The sequence below is a fragment of the Lissotriton vulgaris genome, chromosome 2_1, assembly GCF_964263255.1.
Source record: "Lissotriton vulgaris chromosome 2_1, aLisVul1.2, whole genome shotgun sequence".
NCBI lineage: Eukaryota > Metazoa > Chordata > Amphibia > Caudata > Salamandridae > Lissotriton > Lissotriton vulgaris.
The window spans coordinates 234,489,110-234,505,619 of record NC_141687.1 but is presented as its reverse complement, the minus strand read 5'-3'; the positions used below and the strand labels follow the sequence as shown (position 1 = coordinate 234,505,619).

Genomic DNA, 16,510 nt, shown 5'->3' with positions numbered 1-16,510 from the left:
TATCGTGCAATAAAAATCTGTATAAGTTCTCCAATAACACGTGCCATGTCCCCCATCTAGTTTTGTCTTGCACGTTAGGCTCACCTCAGACAGCCTTGAAAAGTCTCGAATGGCGACGAAACACGTGTCGACTGTACCATTGCTTTAAAAAAAACTAGCAACACTGGTGAAGATCAATGTGCTGGACAAAGAGTTACATTTCTTCTGATGTTCCTTGTATTAAATATTTTTTTCTGACTGGCGATAGTCAGTTGTACACTTGTCTGTGCTGTGCTCTGTCACCGTTTTGTATTGTTTATATATATATATGGAGGATTCTGTATATATATTTTAGTACTGTGGATGGCACGGTGCATAGACATAGAGCACACCTTGAAAAAGATTGCAATCGTTTAACCTATATGCAAACACAATAGAGGTGCTGGTTACCATTGAAAAACCACTGCCATCATTTTTCTGGGTATGAACCAAATGGCTTTGCAAACAAAAAACTCTGTTTTGCTTGAAAATTTAGAATTTCCTTCCTTCCTCCCAGACGATATTGGGAAATTGGGAGCTGTTGTAACAGATCTAACTAGTAGGACTGGAGTAGACCCAGACATATTTTGACATCCCCAGCCCTATCTGCCTGCCTGCAGTGGCTGTGTATGCCAGGTCATCTAATTATCTTCACCTAGTGATTTACAAAATTGCCAACTGGCTGTTTGACATCAAGAGCACCTTTATTACAACCTAGTTTTTTGCCATTGTGCAGCTTTCACTTTTTCATGATAGTTTCAGGTCTGCAATCTCCTGCATACAATGTACTATTGGTTAAAAAGCCCGACTGCATGTAGGTTTTCCTGTTAACTTGGTGCCCGTATGTAACCTTGGCCATGTCCTGCCTCTGAGTTTCCTATAGATCATTTCTGTGTCCGAATTTTGGAATCTTCGTCACTGCTTGCTGTGGAAACATATATATCGAGTTAAAATCCACTGGGCTGGCAATAAACCTGTTCAAGAGAGTCCTCTGAATCACTAAATGCAATTCTGCCAACGCTTAATGGTCACCTGACCTGTAATTGACTGTTTTTTTGTGTTATGCCTGCGTGATTGCTCTCCTCTTTTATTTAAAGCTGCCTTCTACATTCAGCATAGACAGCAGTTTATCTTCCCAGGTAAGTTTGGTGCCTTCATTCTTCTCAACTGCAATTACCTACTCTTTCCCTAAATTAAAAAAAAAGCTTCTGCTTGCCACTTCAAGACAAATCTACTGCTTTCACTGTATGTAATATTGCACTGCATCTGCATGAGTGCCTGTATCCCCCCTATCAGAAAACTAAATTGTTGTTAAAGTTGCATCAAAAGTCATTGTGGGCTGGGAACCTTGCAGTGGCAGTCTTTGTGGGCCTTCAACGTACATATGCATGCCATGAATTGGTGTGTCTGTGCTGATAATTGATGAGCATTCCTGACCACTAGGTCCAGGTCTTTAATTTGTTTGTAGCCTCATAGGATAAAATCTCCTTGGTAAACTGTGCTATTAGAAAACCATATTATCTGATAGTCAGTCACTTCCTTTAGTAATGAGCGTTCATAATGCATTTCTGGTTACGCAGTTCGTTAAAGAGGTGGAGCACCCACTGATGAGATTTGTGTGTAACCCCATGCTCACAGGTTTGGGTCCTGCCGGGGCTTCTCCAGCCCTTCAGTTTTCTTAGGTAGTTTTAAAGAGACTAAATAGTGTCATTCATACCACAGACTGCTAGCTAAATGGTACCAGGGCTGGAGCGTAGATAAACAGAGTAAAGTTTATTTAGCATTGTTTGACAGCACCAGGACAGGGGGATGCTGCAAGGAGTTGCATTATCTTAGAGCAGTTTTCAAGAGGATCATTAAGTCAAGTAATAATACTACTTATCAATGATGGCTCCCTACCGTTTCAACAAACTGCCAGACCACATTCGCACCTGCACCAACTTCATGCAGTTTAAAAAACTTCTTAAAACCTGGCTGTCCAATCACTAACTAGTTGTCTCCGCTTCTGATCTGCCTGCTATTGTGGCACCGAGAGATTCCCTTGGGGATGATTTGTTTTTCGCCTTATAAATAATAATGATAGTAACTAAACTCCAGTCGAACTCAGTCTAGCACATTTAGTCCACGTCATCCCTTAAGACCATGGCAGAGATATGGATGAATTTGCTGGCCATTTTATGAAAGTGTTTTTCCTAGTCCGGGTTGGGGCATGGAAGGAAATCATGGAGGTACCATATTTTCTTTGTTGTTAGATTTAGATATTGAAAGTGGATTAAGAATCTATTGTTCAACTTGCATCTATGGGCATATATTTTCACCTTGCTCCCATATTAAAATTTTCTGGCAATTCTATTTGTTTTGGGAAATCCTTAATATTTTCCAAAGCTGGTCATTTGTGCAAAAGAGTTTTGCTTGACCATTGTGCCAACCCCCATTGCAGAGAACCCAGTGCGCACAGCCTTCAGGTGATTGAGTGCAGAGCTTGACGTTAGGCTGGGCACCTCACTGAGCCCCTTCATGGACATAATCCGCGGCACACAGCTTTGGCTCTGCACTGCGTAGCAGGCCTGTCATTTCACCTTTATTCCTGGGCCCCATTACTAATATTCAGAATAGGCTCACTTTGTTTTTTCAGTGGATTTGTGTACAGTTGTATCAATATGTTAGAGACCATGATAGTGACTTTGCACTTTTGGTTAGTGTTTCTATTCTAAAGCTGTATTTTGTTTTGCTAATAACTTTAGTGTTGTTTGTCGAGTCAACACAAATCTTTTGAAAATAAAATGTTTATCTGGTGTAGGGTTGGCATGATTAGTTTCGTACATATCCGTTCGGAGTGATGAAAAACAAATATGGGATCAAAAAGCAGACTTTCCTGTGTTAACGCCCATAGGATTTTTTTCTCCCTGCTTCAGATAAAAAGCTTAATGGAATAACACTAATCTTGGCATGAATGTTGCACTGTACCCAAAGAGGTATGCTTAGATTGGTGTAAATCCAGTCAGTCGTGTTCGAGAAATTAGCATTACAGAAATGTGGTAGGTGGGTTTTGAAGGGAAGGATTAAAGTTCTATAGCTAGACCCTTAGTCCACAAACTAGCAGTAACCTATTGCTTGAGGACAACAGGCAGATTCTAAATACATTTTTATGGGAATCTCATTAGCTGAGAGAGTTTGTTTCCCATCATCCACTTCAGTTTTGTTATCTCAAAACATGGTTTTCTGACCAGGCTCTGATTGGCTTGGCAGCGACAATAAAGTTTCTCTAGTGGCCGCCTTTACAGGATAAAGAGCGTAGGCCCCATGTCTTAGAAAAAATAAAAGACCATATGAAGGAGCAGTTTGGCCACACCTTAAACTCCAGGCCTTTGGGGGGGTCTCCCAAGGACACTGGCCCCCTCCCCAATTTTTTTCTTTCAAATTTGTAGCGTGTGTAGAACAATTTGGACCTAGAGTTTGCAAAACCCTAACACGCATTGCCCCCCGTTGCCATAATCTGAAGTCTGGGAATCCGGCATTGAGTCTGCAAACTTTGTAAGTCTTGGACCCATGTTGGGTTCCTACAATAGTTCATAGACTGTGTGCCGAGTTTACAAACCATATGACTTGTGGACTCAGACTAGGTCTCTACTCTTGTCCACAAGCTCTGAAGAGTACTATATGCACTATTTCAGATGTGTTGAGTCTCCAAACTTGATTTTAAGTCCTCAGTATTTTGACATGTTTTGCAGCTGTTTAGAAAACGAAAAAGGCATATCTCCCTTACATTCTCTTTTTATTTTAGGTAGTTATCATGGAAAATGAAGCATATGTTTACAGCTTGCTATGCCTTAGCAGCACTTACCATGCGCTTAAGGGCTCATACCCAAAATCTAGAGCAATTAGCTAACACTTGTGCAAAGGCAATACATGATCTGGTCCGTAATAGCTCCTTTGGTACCTTATCACACATCACACAGTCTTGGATCCGAGAATCCACTTACAACAACCTGCAAGCAACATCTAAGACGGCCTGGGTTTCCTCCAGGTTCTGGTCTTCTCCCTTTTAGTCCCCATGCTCTGCAACTCTCCACCTCCTGCCAATCTGGTAATTTGTTCTCCTCATGATTTAAAAAGTGCACCTGGGAGACCCTGCTGCAACTTCAAAGATAACTTTTCTACTGTGGTGTGCATCATATGCCTTTGTTTTCCTTGAGCCAGTGATGGTAAGATTACCTAGGTAGGTGTTTGTCTCTCCTAACTCCATCCATCATTGGTACGTAATCCAGGCACCAGCTCTTGTTTCTCTAGTCTATGTTAGCTATCTACCCTAAATATATTACATATGTGCACCTTTTTGGCTATGTACACCGTTGCTGCTAAATACATTTATTTATGCAGCTATGCATTGCACGTAACAGATCCAGATGCGTATCAAAGTACTTTATTTAGGTTATCCTGTGAAAGAAAGTTGTAAAAGGATCATAGTATGCGTATATAAAGCAGAAAGTAACAGAAGAACCGGCGACTTGAAATGCAGAATAGGATTGAAGGATAGTTTGTTTTCTGATCATCTGAACAATTAACGATTTATCATAAACTATTTAATACATTTAAACTGGTAGGTTTGTTAAGCCAGTTTGGTAGTTTCTGGTATTGCCAAGAGTATCACGTTTTCTTTAAATGCGCGTTTTAAATTAACAGAAAACGCTAGTCTACAAAATATAACTCCAAATTAAATCCAATCCACTTAACTGCTTGCAGTTCAAAATGCAGACACTGGAGGGCACTACTGCACAATGAAAGAAGTTTTCTGAATGAGTAACGACTCTAACTGAGTTTGTCATCAACAGTGGTAATTAAGGGTCAACTATTGTTTTATTTTGCAGGCTCATTTAGATTTTTTGCTGTCATCCCCCTATATTTTCCTTTAGTAAACAATGGAGATAAAGCATTGCATTATGTCGTGGCTTAGATCATCTTATTACATTATCAAGCACCAAAGCATGCGTTTTGGGGCAGTATTCTCAGACCAGTAGCTAATGGTCTAAAATTTCAGGCATAAAGAGTTCGATGAATGGCTGCAGGAAGTTGATTGTTAGTGATATGATGAGCGATCCTCGGTGAATATCTGCAAACCGGTAACTGCTGTTTTGGGTCACGGTTCTGTGGCCTGGCAGATTGGAAAACAAGGCATTTGGAACAGGTCAAAGCACATTCGAGAAAAGAACGTTCCATATACCGAGCAATTGAGAATGTTATTTATTTTATTTTTAAAGTTTTATATAGCGCTAGCTTAACCCGTAGGTATCAGAGCGCTTTACATACACACAGTAAACAGCAGAAGGACATTACATTACATAGTAGGCCGGCAGTAAGGAAGCAAACCAAAGAAAAAAAATACAGCATGGGAAATAAATATGCAGTGCAGTGGAGGGGGAGAGAGCAATAAAAGAAAAAAGAAAAAGGTTAGAATGACATAGTCCGGTCACCCACTATCCTTAAATGTCCAGGGAGAGAGGAGACAACTCTGATATAGTAGGCTAGGTAAGTTGACGTTGGTCCTGAAAGTATTTGTTTAGGAGATGGAGTTTCAGGTCCCTTTTGAAACTGGAGAAGGAGGGGTTGCATCTGTGAACTCTAGGGAGAGCATTCCATATCCTGTGAGCGTTGCCAGAAAATGATCGGTATTGGGTGTTTTTTTTTTTCATTTTCAGAGGAATAAAAATGAGAGAGTTGGAGCTTCTCAGCGTTCTGGATTGACCTGCTCTCATCAGTTTGTTATTTAGGTAGTTGGGGGAAGGAGAGTGAAGGGTTTTGTGTGTGATGCAGGCCAGTTTATAGATACATCTCCCTTCCATGGGAAGCCAATTGAGGCAGTTGAGAGCTGGAGTGATGTGTTCAAATTTTTAAAATCCAGATACAAGTCGAGCAGACATGTTCAGCACTGCCCTTAGAGGGGCTAGGTGAGGTTTTGGAGTCCCTGTAAGGATGGCGTTCCTGTAGTCGATTTTAGAGAGAACTAGGGATTGGACTACTGTCTTGAGGTCATCGTGGGGTAGAAAAGGTTTCAATTTCTTGAGGTGTTTTAGAGAGAAAAGAGCTCTTTTTCCAGAGTTTTTGATGTGAGCCTCCATTGATAAGTTCATGTCAAGGGTGATGACAAGAGACTTAACTGAGTTGGATAGGGTAAGGGGGCAATTTAGGGCAATCAGATTATTGAGCAATTCTTGGATTGGGCGATGGTTACTTTTTGGAGAGAATAGGATTAGTTCCGTTTTGTCGAGGGTGAGCTTTAAGTGGTTAACGTAGAACCAAGATTGGATCTCGGTTAGGGTGTTATTGAGGAGTTGGATGTCGCTGGTGGACTTGATCCTAAAATAGATTTGGGTGTCGTCCACTTAAAGGTGGTAATTCACTCTAGCTTTTTTCAATATGATTGTGAGGGGCTCTATGAAGAGATTGAAGAGGGACGGGGAGAGGATCAAGCCTTGCAGGACCCCAAGTGTGACTTTAGTAGGCTGTTTCGAGCGGTGTTGAAGGAAGGAGGTGAACCATTTTAGTAATGTGCCATTTATGCCGGAACGTTTCGACAGGGTCTCCAAAAGGGCTGGATAGTTTACTGTGTCGAATGCCGCAGATAGGTTAATAAGGATGAGGAGGCAGGCATCACATCCGTCTAGGACCTTGCGAATGTCGTCGGAGACGTTGAGCATAGCTGTTTCCGTGCTACAGCCTTTTCTGAAACCAGACTGAAAGGCGTCGAGGAGGTTGAACTCATCAATGTGTTTATTGAGTTGGAGGAGAACACATTTCTCCAATGTTTTTGCAAGGATTGGGAGGTTAGAGATAGGTCTGAGGTTGTTAAGATCATTAGGGTCAGCCCCAGGTTTCTTGAGAATGGGTGTGATTTGTCCTAGTTGAAGGGAGTCTGGGACACAGCCAGAGGTGAGAGAGGCATTGATAATTTTTGTCTAGAAAGGGGAGATGGTGTGGTTGAGTTATTTTATATTTGTGGAAGGGAGGGGGTCCATGGTGTGGGAGGAAGGTTTTAGATTAGAAATTATATTGAAGACCTCGCTAAACGACATTAGCTGAAAGTCGGACCAATGCACATTGTTTTTTAGCTGGAGGTAGGTTTGATTGTCCTTGTTAAGAGCTTTTTCAGAGTGGTCAAGGGAGGTTGAAGAGGGGTCAGTTAAGGGGGAAGGAGGGTTAGCAGTTTGTAAGAAGGATTGATCAATTTTAGAGACTTTATTAGTTAAGAAGGTGGCAATTTCTTCACATCGCTCATTGGTGGCTTCTATTTCTTGAGAGGGAGTGCAGTTAGTTTGTCTTTTTACAATGTTGAAGAGTTCCCTTGATCTGTTTCTCGCCAGATCAAGTTGGCTGCGGAAAAAAGATGCCTTTTTATTGAAGATGTATTTTTTGTAGGACCGCCGAGCAGTTCTAAGATGTGTTATGTGCAAGGACAAGGAGTTTTGTCTCCAAGACCTTTCCGCTTGTCTGATTTGACGCCGTTCATCATTGAGCTCCACGTTAAACCAGGGTTTTGATTTGGTTCTCCTCAGTTGTTTGAGTTTGAGAGGAGCTATTTGGTCTAAGACCTCCGTCATTCTTGAGTTAAAGTGTGAAGTGAGGTCATCAGCCGTCCCTGATGAGGGATGGAGTTGAAGATGGGGATGAATCTTGGCTTCAAGTTCGTATAAAGGTATTTCTTTGATGTTTCTGGTCAAGAGTTTAGGTTTGAAAACACAAATAGGTTGGAGGCTGGCAAGAGTTTTTCCAATTCCCCCTTTGGCTAATCCTGCAGATAGACGCACGCCTAAAGACAAACATGTGGTTTGCTAATTGACATGGAGATAATACGATGTCTCCCTTAGTAAAAAAGGGATTGAAAAGAATGAACCTGGGCAGAATTTGTTTTCTTGGTCTTAAGAAAATGACTGGAAATTAGACAAGTTTCTACATTCTGTTGAATTCCCTTCATTAAGAAATGGCCAACATACCTTTGGCATAAAATTTCATGGTATTTCGACAGGAGGGCATGCCCAACATCTCCTCTTCTTCATCATTACAATTTAAGCAGTAGAGGAAAGGTCAAGCTGGACAGGTCCTGCACCTTGGCACCTAAGCACCCCTGTATTTTATATATGGGTTTTAATAAAGTGTTACCCTTGCTAAAACTAACTGCTTCAGCACTGTGTAACAGATGACAACAAAGAACGGCATACCCAGAATACAACCACATAAGAATCCACAACCAATTCAGAAGCACTCCCAATAAGCTACACACCATCCCTCAGCCCCCTCCCCGAAATATACCCAGCCGATACAAGCGTCTAGTCCTGATGACTTGTCTTTTTGGCTGAAAATGTATCCTTTTCTTTACCTTTCAGATGTTCCAAGTTCTCCACTCATTATAACGCCTCCTGAACCCGAAGAGGACCCTAGGTAAGGATCTTGCTTCATTGCCTCTCAGACGATGCGTACCCAGTGCTGCAAAAGGATACGCCTGTGTGCGCCCGTCAGCAGTTGGAACTGAGACAAAAAAAAGTCAAACCGCTTAGAATGATATTTTTCTTTCTAAAATCTTATTACGATCCAAAACACACAGCCCTTAATTTGTGTCAGCAGTTGGTGGGCACCGGCACTCATTTTTGCCATCCGGGACTTATTATTGCATCAACACATTTTTTTCCCAGAGCCAGAAAGATAAAGATAGAAAAGTACAGGTGAAAAAGAACCTGCAAGAGTGAGCTAAAGAGACATGAAAGCAGTGGAAGGAAGAGGCACGAGGTGGAATCGCAATCTCCTAATAAAACTTAGCAATTACTTACCTAGGGCCAGATTTACAAGCCTTTTTTGAGGTCGCAAATGGCCCGATTCGCAGAGCATTTTTTTTATGTAGAAAGCTCCATTTGTAACCTATTACTGAACCGCAAAGTGGGTTTGCGATTCGGTATTAGGAAGTGGGGTGTTAAGGGCGTCCCTTCCTAATACTGAATCGCAGTGGTATGTGCAAATGTTTTGCAACTGAAAGGCAGTCGCAAACATTCACATTTTACCACCTATTTCAAGTAGGTCGTAACCCATTCTCAAATGGGAAGGCGTCCTCAGATGACCCCTTCCCCTTTGTGGATGTCCACTGCCTACTCTTAAAAAATGAAAAGAAATCTTTTAATTTCTTTTTGAAATGCATCCCGTTTTCCTTTTAGGAAAACAGGCTGCATTTAAAAATCTAAAGATTGCTTTATTGAAAAGCAATCACAAACATGGTGGTCCGCTAACCCCAGGAGGCCACCATCTCTGTGATTTTTGCAATTTCCACTGGGTTGCAAACTGAGACCTACCTCATGAATATTAATTAGATAGGTCTATTTGTGACCCACTGGGAATCCCAAAAAGTGTAAATCATGCTTTTGTATATAGGTGTCTACGATTACCAAATAGCTTTGCTATTTGATAATCACAAACCCTCACCTATGTACTTCTGGCCCCTAGTTCCTTAACATCTCTGCTTGCACTTCCTCCATCCTGCCACTGGATGGTGTTTCCCATTAACCTGTTAATCTGCTTATAGGAAGTGGGAACGTTTAAGTTTACATCTTCAAGAACACCAGGAGCATCCTATCTGCTCGTTTTCATTCATTGCCTGTTGCATCAGCTGCATATACTACTCTGGGTGATTGCTCACTTTCTCTGACTTTTACTTCTATGAAACTGGGCCATCTCTTTAATTTCCCCTTCCAAATCTCTCATAAAAGCTTTGCCAGTAGCGAGTAACCCTAAAAAGACTGTGAAACTACAACATACATAGGCTGTTTTTAAGTTTGCATTAGTAGAACATATATTTTTAATGAGAGAATCTGTGTTTTTTTTAAAGCATACATTGTTTAAATCCTCTACGGTCTGTAGAGTTGGCTCGGAGGCTAATTATAAGAACCAATCAATAATGAAGCAGCATACAGCAAGTAAGATAATTTGATGAGGTATTTGCAAATTGACTGATAAATTTTAAAAAACTCCACAAAAAAAATTCACAAAGCGTACCTGCTCTAATGCAAGCCCACAGAATCATTAACGGTGTTTTGACCCATGCAAAGATTGAGGGTCATCAAAGCAGAAAACATTTTACCCCGCACACTCGTGGGAAGTCACAAACTGATACTCTACTTTCCCAATTAAAAATGCATCTGCCCAGGAATGCTAAAAATACCCCTCAGCATTCAGGGCTTTTCAAAACATAGAAAGTGCTTTTGCATCTATACCGTAAACACATCTTCGGATTCAGCAGACTTTTTCTATACTACTATTATAAAGAGAGAACTGTGTCCTTTGAGCTAGGTAAACTTGAAAAGTACACCACCAATCCAAACACCCAAGACATCTTTGAAAACCTCAGGGCAAGCAGAAGGACATAGGCTATATAAAAATAAAAAATATACGTTGTTAAAAAAATTAGGAATAAAAATAAAGTAGTCCCTTGCAAGTAGCGCCGGCCGCGACATCTGCGTGATGACATCATGAAAGAACCTGGGCGTTTTAGTACTGTTTCAGCAAAGGGGACTACTTTTTCTTCGTTTTATATCTGCCCCGTTTTTATAAAGTAATGGCTGATGCCTGCAAGGAAACTATCGCTCTTACTAGCGAGAGTCTGTTTATTCGTATTTTATAGCTCACTGCCCTTGGAGCTGCCAACACTGACCATCGGTGAAAAAACGGCAAAACGCTGAGGAAAATCTCTCCGCGGGACTACAAAATGACATCACAGCGGCCATTTTTGTAGTTCCGCCGGCTCGTGATGTCAGTCCCTTCCTTGTGCATAGATCATCTCTTATTTCATTCCTCCTACATAGATCAAGGTTTACATAAACATCTTGCATGAATGTGTTCCTAGCCGAAAGGACTTCTCATTGTCCATAAACCTCTTCCCTGATACACACATCTTTTCCTGACTCACATAAACCACTTCCCACCTTCCATACATTTCTTCTTAAATTGTATGCTTACCTCCCCTGTCAGCATGCATGCCTTCACATCTGCTCTATGCATTGCCTACTTAATGGTGGCTAATGCATGCATCCGACGGAAATTTCTGCCACATTTACATTAACCTCGTCTGGTATAAACATTTACTCTGCTTCGAATGATGGCTCCACTCGGAGTGCGTTTCTAAATCCCTCCCTTGTTGACCTTGCGGCATGTGAGGAAAGCTAACAGCCGCAGGCCTTTAAAAGCAGGTGATGTTTGAAGCACGTTGTAAAACTGGCTTTTGGTAATAAAGGGAAAAGGACAGAACATTGTAACGACAGCACAAGTTTGCATGGCGACTTAAAAGTGAGCCATTATTTATGGTCCCATATTGCCATCTCGTGGGCAGTATTGGGAACTACATCCAAACTGCACACTAATTTCATTATATGCATAAAAACACAGTACATTATCTAGCTACGATTACAATTAGGGTGACCAGATTTTGAAAATCAAAAACCGGGACAGGCTAGAAATAAAAGTAGAACTAAAGTTTTTTAGTCTTACTTCTTACTTCTTCCCTGAATAGCATGCGTCAACAAGCAAGCGATAAACAAAGCTTTGTACTACTCTATCCTTCTGCTATCATTCCAAATCCAAATAACTGACTAACCTATCCACCACTTAAAATGTACTTGCATGTTTCACTATACTAATTCAACACTAATCCTCTGTGGGTCCCGGAGTAGCGTGCTACCTGCCGAAAAAGCGCTTTGACGCCTCGTCAGGGGTAGTAAGCGCTATATTAATGCAATTACAATACAATACAATACAATACAATACATATTCGTGCGTGCGTACCCTATACCCCAAACCTAGCCCTGAACCCTAAAAATACCCCTGTACCCCAAAATGCATACCTATCCCCAAACCCTAAAACTGCCCCAGTACCCCATAACCCAAAACTATATCTGAACCCTTAAAATAACCAGCCACCCAAAAACATATACCTCAGTACCCCAAAACATATACCCCTATACCAGGGGTTCCCAAACTTTTTGGACCCGTGGCTCCCTTGACCTAATTGGCAGATGGCCGTGGCTCCCCACCAATTTTTTATTGGTGGGCAGGTTATTGGCCCTTATCTGACTTGCGGCCTGAGCGCCAGGCATGGGTACATGAAAACGGTAAAAGACGTTTACTGGTCAATAGAGTTATTAGCCATACCTAATGTCAGTTGTTATATTGGCACACTGAAGCATCTGGGTAGACTTCTCGACATTGTCCCTTACACTTTCTGTAAAGAAACAGCCTCAGCTGACGGCATTTATCAGGTTGTTATGGACTGAATTTCAAGGAACGTAATTAAACAGACAGCATCCTCATACTGCACAGGACATGAGGGAGCACAGCTGGTATCAAGAGGCACAAGGTTCAGGATTGAAGAAAAGATTACAAATTTGCTCATTTGAAATTCTACGGCACTGAGACACGAATTTAAAAAGGCTTTGTGCCAGTGATTGTGTGAAGTGACGCTTTACAAATCAGCATATGCGTTTTATTATCATAGGCAAAATACCATGAAGCATGATAAAACAGGTAAAATGAATCAAGTGACCTCATCACATTCACCGCAGCAAAGACGCACAGACAAATGACAACACTGAACCAAGAAAACACACCTCTGTAAAACACACACAAATGCTAACCCCAGGGCAGTGTGCAAGATGCCCTTCATCTCTAAATTACATACTTGGGGCCGCACGAGCAAAAAGTATGGATGTTTTTTGTCAAAACGGAGCAGGTTATAAATGAACACCAACTGCCCTTTTAACTAAGTGGGAAGACTGCAAGCTGCAGAGAACGGCGGGCACAGAAGACTGCACAAGTAACTACCCCTGTAATATCCAGAGCAGCGTATGGCAATCATATACCAGTAATGGAGACTACCTCCGACGCCTGTAAAGAGCACGTACGCATATACGTACGCACGTATGGCAGAAATGGCAGCAGTGCGTCCTTGGGCCAAACCATGTCCCCGATTTTTGCAGGTGGGATGTGTTCTGGCTGAGGCTGCTTCACTTTTCCCCATTGTGGTCGCGGCGCCCCTGGCTCCTCGTTAAGGCGCACCGGGGCGCCGCGGCGCACAGTTTGGGAACCACGGCCCTATACCCATACTTACCTTATCCAAACATTAAAAAAAAAACATGCTTTTACCATTCATGCATTTACAACGAAATTCATTGTAAATGTATGCGTGGTAAAAGCATATAAAATGTAATGCCATGTGTTATAATGGCATTGCGGAGTCATGGTACTTTCATAATGAAAGTATGCGGAGTGATGGTATGCGGAAAGAAAGTTGCGGAATAATGGGTGTTTACCCTCCCCTGGTAAGTACATTGGTGGCACGGCGGCCCATATCTCCAGCAACATACTCATATTTTTTCACCACCGATTTGAAAAATGCACAGATCTTTCCCACTGATGGCCAGCACCGACATACACTTTTAGACACACCTCCCGCCACACGTTCTAGAATTGCGAACTTTAGAGCTGGGGAGCAACGTTCGAATCTCGGCATCAGCTCAACATCCTGTGATTCCAGGCAAATCGCTTTGTCTCCCCGTGCCTACCACAAATGAATGTGTTCTTCTGTAATGTACATTGTGCTCATGCCATGTTGTCGAGTTTGCGCTATATAATATTGCAAGGAAAAATAAAGTAGGGAAACTCGAGTTCACACACTACTGAACGCGCACTCTTAAGTGCATCAGCAGTGCACTGTGAATCAGAGCATTTCACAGGCCTGTCACAAATAAGAAATGCTATCAAAACGAAATCCTACAAAACAATATACTACTGCCCGGCAGCAATTCATACCCGGACAACGTCGGGACGGGCTGCTAGTCTTTGATAAAACGTTCTGGGGTGAATAACCATATCTATGATTGCCTTCTAAATAAATTACTTCTGGATGTTTATTATATCAGACTCCATCCATCTTTTGGAGTTTAATTCCTCACCCACTAACCTAAGAGCAACCAAAATGTTTCCCTCCTGCCACTTCCTTATTCTGAAAATTAGTGCTAAGGTTAATTTATTCTGCTTTGATGATGGGCGTCAATTTGTATGGGGGTGAAAACATGCAATAAAGGATCGTTCTGCAATGATTTATAAAAATTGTGCCATTTAGCCCCTTTTTATAGGATGCAGATTTTATAATGTAAAAGTGTTTACTCCAGATTGGAGCTTTCATAGATTCACATGCTTGAATTATTCCCCGTCGTTGAGTTGGGAGTCCCCGGTGATGGCACGAGATTACCAGTTTAGGATATTTCTAAACAACATACTCACCTGGGCCCATAAACATACACACTTTAAACCGGTAATCTGTTTTCCTGCCTATCAGAAGTTTTATGAAATATACCTGAACACCAATTTACCAATTCCTTGTCACGTATTTTCTAATCACTGAGGAACATAGCTCTAGCAGTTAGAATAATAGGTAGTATGGCAATTATTTTTTTCATAAAATAAGCACAAACTCAGGGCAATTTTACACTCTTTATCTATGCAATATTTTGTGAGTCAAATACCAACACAGACTATTCAACAGTTTCTCAAGAATAAGAATAATGATCAAAGTGAAAATCTTTGTAGACTTAATTATAATTGTGGACATTGGCACCTGGGAAGGCTGAAAAGGGAAAACAGTACAAGGACATACCACACAGATTTATATTTACCTAGAATGGTGCAAGGACCAACCCCTGGCCACTATTCAGGAGCCAACAGGTCAGGCCAGGACTGGTAACCTTCGCTAAGTGCAACGCCAGCGTTACACACCTCTCTACAGCTACTCTCGGACCCGACTGGGTAGATCAATTCTTCTCCCTCAACAAACTCCCGATTCTTCTGTCAAAGTGCTCGACCAGCACTCTGCTCTCCATTCTCCTTCAGCATACGTTGGGTCAATGACAGGTCTGTGACAAGTCAGACAAAAAACAAACTAAGCCTACCTTAGCTATACCAATTTCCAGGGTATGTACCACCTCCAATGTTGCAAATTCGTGTATTCCCTTTATTTGATTGCTCAGAAAAGACGGCAAGAGGTCTTCACACCATACCTGTATGATCTCATTTTCATTGACTTAATAATTTTAAGGTCCCACCCATAAATGTTTTTCCCATGTTTTTTTTCCACCCGGCATTATTTCATGTAATTTCATATACAATGTAAAACAATTTATTTTATTTTATTCAATTTTCTGGGTCGGAAGGTTAGGTTCCCAGGTGCATCTCTGGTAAGATGGGACTTGGCACTCATTCAATGACACAGCTCGAGGTCTTGCAGTACTTTCATGACATGCGCATTCAGATTTCAAGATGGTATTATAAGTTACTCTTTAGGCTCAATTACGAGCTAATAATAAAGTCAAAGAAGGATACGTTATAATACGAAAGTAAATGAATGCACTGTATAACACTTATTCCTACTCTAATCCCATTAATTAATTTTATCTATTGCATTAGTAGTTAAGCAAAACACACAAGGTTTAGTTTAGGCAGAAGCATATGCATTAGCATGTGAGATTCAAAGCAGCCATTTCTGGCACTATTGCGCAGCTGTAAAGAATTCCCACCAAAAGCAAAGTGCCTCATACTACGTAGATGCAGTAGACACATGCGCAGAAAAGATCCCGCGTTTTCGACGGCCATTTTATGACAGTCTGGTTACTTGTTAGTAAAGCTCATAGGAAATCTTCCCCTAGATACTGAAATGTTGTGTGTTGCATTTATTAGTACTTACAAAACATGTTGATTAATAAGTTATATGTTATTTCGAGAAGACTGAATTCAAGCAAGTTTTGTTACGTATGAAACCTTGCTCCATCACCAATACCGTACATTAACAATGCAAAGTTAAAGATAGAGCATGAAGACCTAAGCCCTTCAATTTTGCAACCTATCTTAGTCTATTTAAAAAAAGAAACCAAAGCGTAGATTTGGCCAATCTGGCTGCTTTGCCCTCTAGAACACTCCTGAGATAAGCTTACAGTCCCTCAGATTTTCTAATGCATGTCATGCTATGGAGTCTCCACTGAGCTCCGTTCATTTATTTCCTCCTTGGATACTTTCCAGGAATATTTAAAAAAAAAAAATGTTTGAACCTTTATTGCGCAGTATCATAAGACAAATACGGGCCTGCAACCATCTGGCCGGCCTCGTCATCTTTATAAGCATTGTAGTAAGCTATACTTCAACTCAGTAGCACTTCAGTACAAGAGAACAATCAACCTGAGTTACACTGGATTTCTACGCACTACAGAGAAACAGGAGAATTTAAGGTTCATTTTTAAAGTTTTGTTATTAAAGTAAATATGAAAGTATAGGAACTAAGAAGGATCAGAGTACATACAATCCACCGAAGACACGAGTGGGCAACGTCCACCAGATGAAATCCAACGAGCAGGAAACATAATCAAAATGGCGGCATAGGTATAGCACAAAAGGATAAACAATCACAAAGTTTGTT

At 41.2% G+C, this 16,510-nt stretch overlaps 1 protein-coding gene across 1 annotated transcript in view; it reads left to right on the top strand.

Annotated features, from left to right (window-relative positions):
• The window catches only part of KSR1 (kinase suppressor of ras 1), a 588,594-nt gene that overhangs the window by 475,842 nt on the left and 96,242 nt on the right, over nt 1-16,510 (top strand). The window contains 2 exon segments of the mRNA XM_086954818.1: nt 1,116-1,157; nt 8,397-8,451. Of these exon segments, the coding sequence (XP_086810944.1) occupies nt 1,116-1,157; nt 8,397-8,451 (97 nt within the window).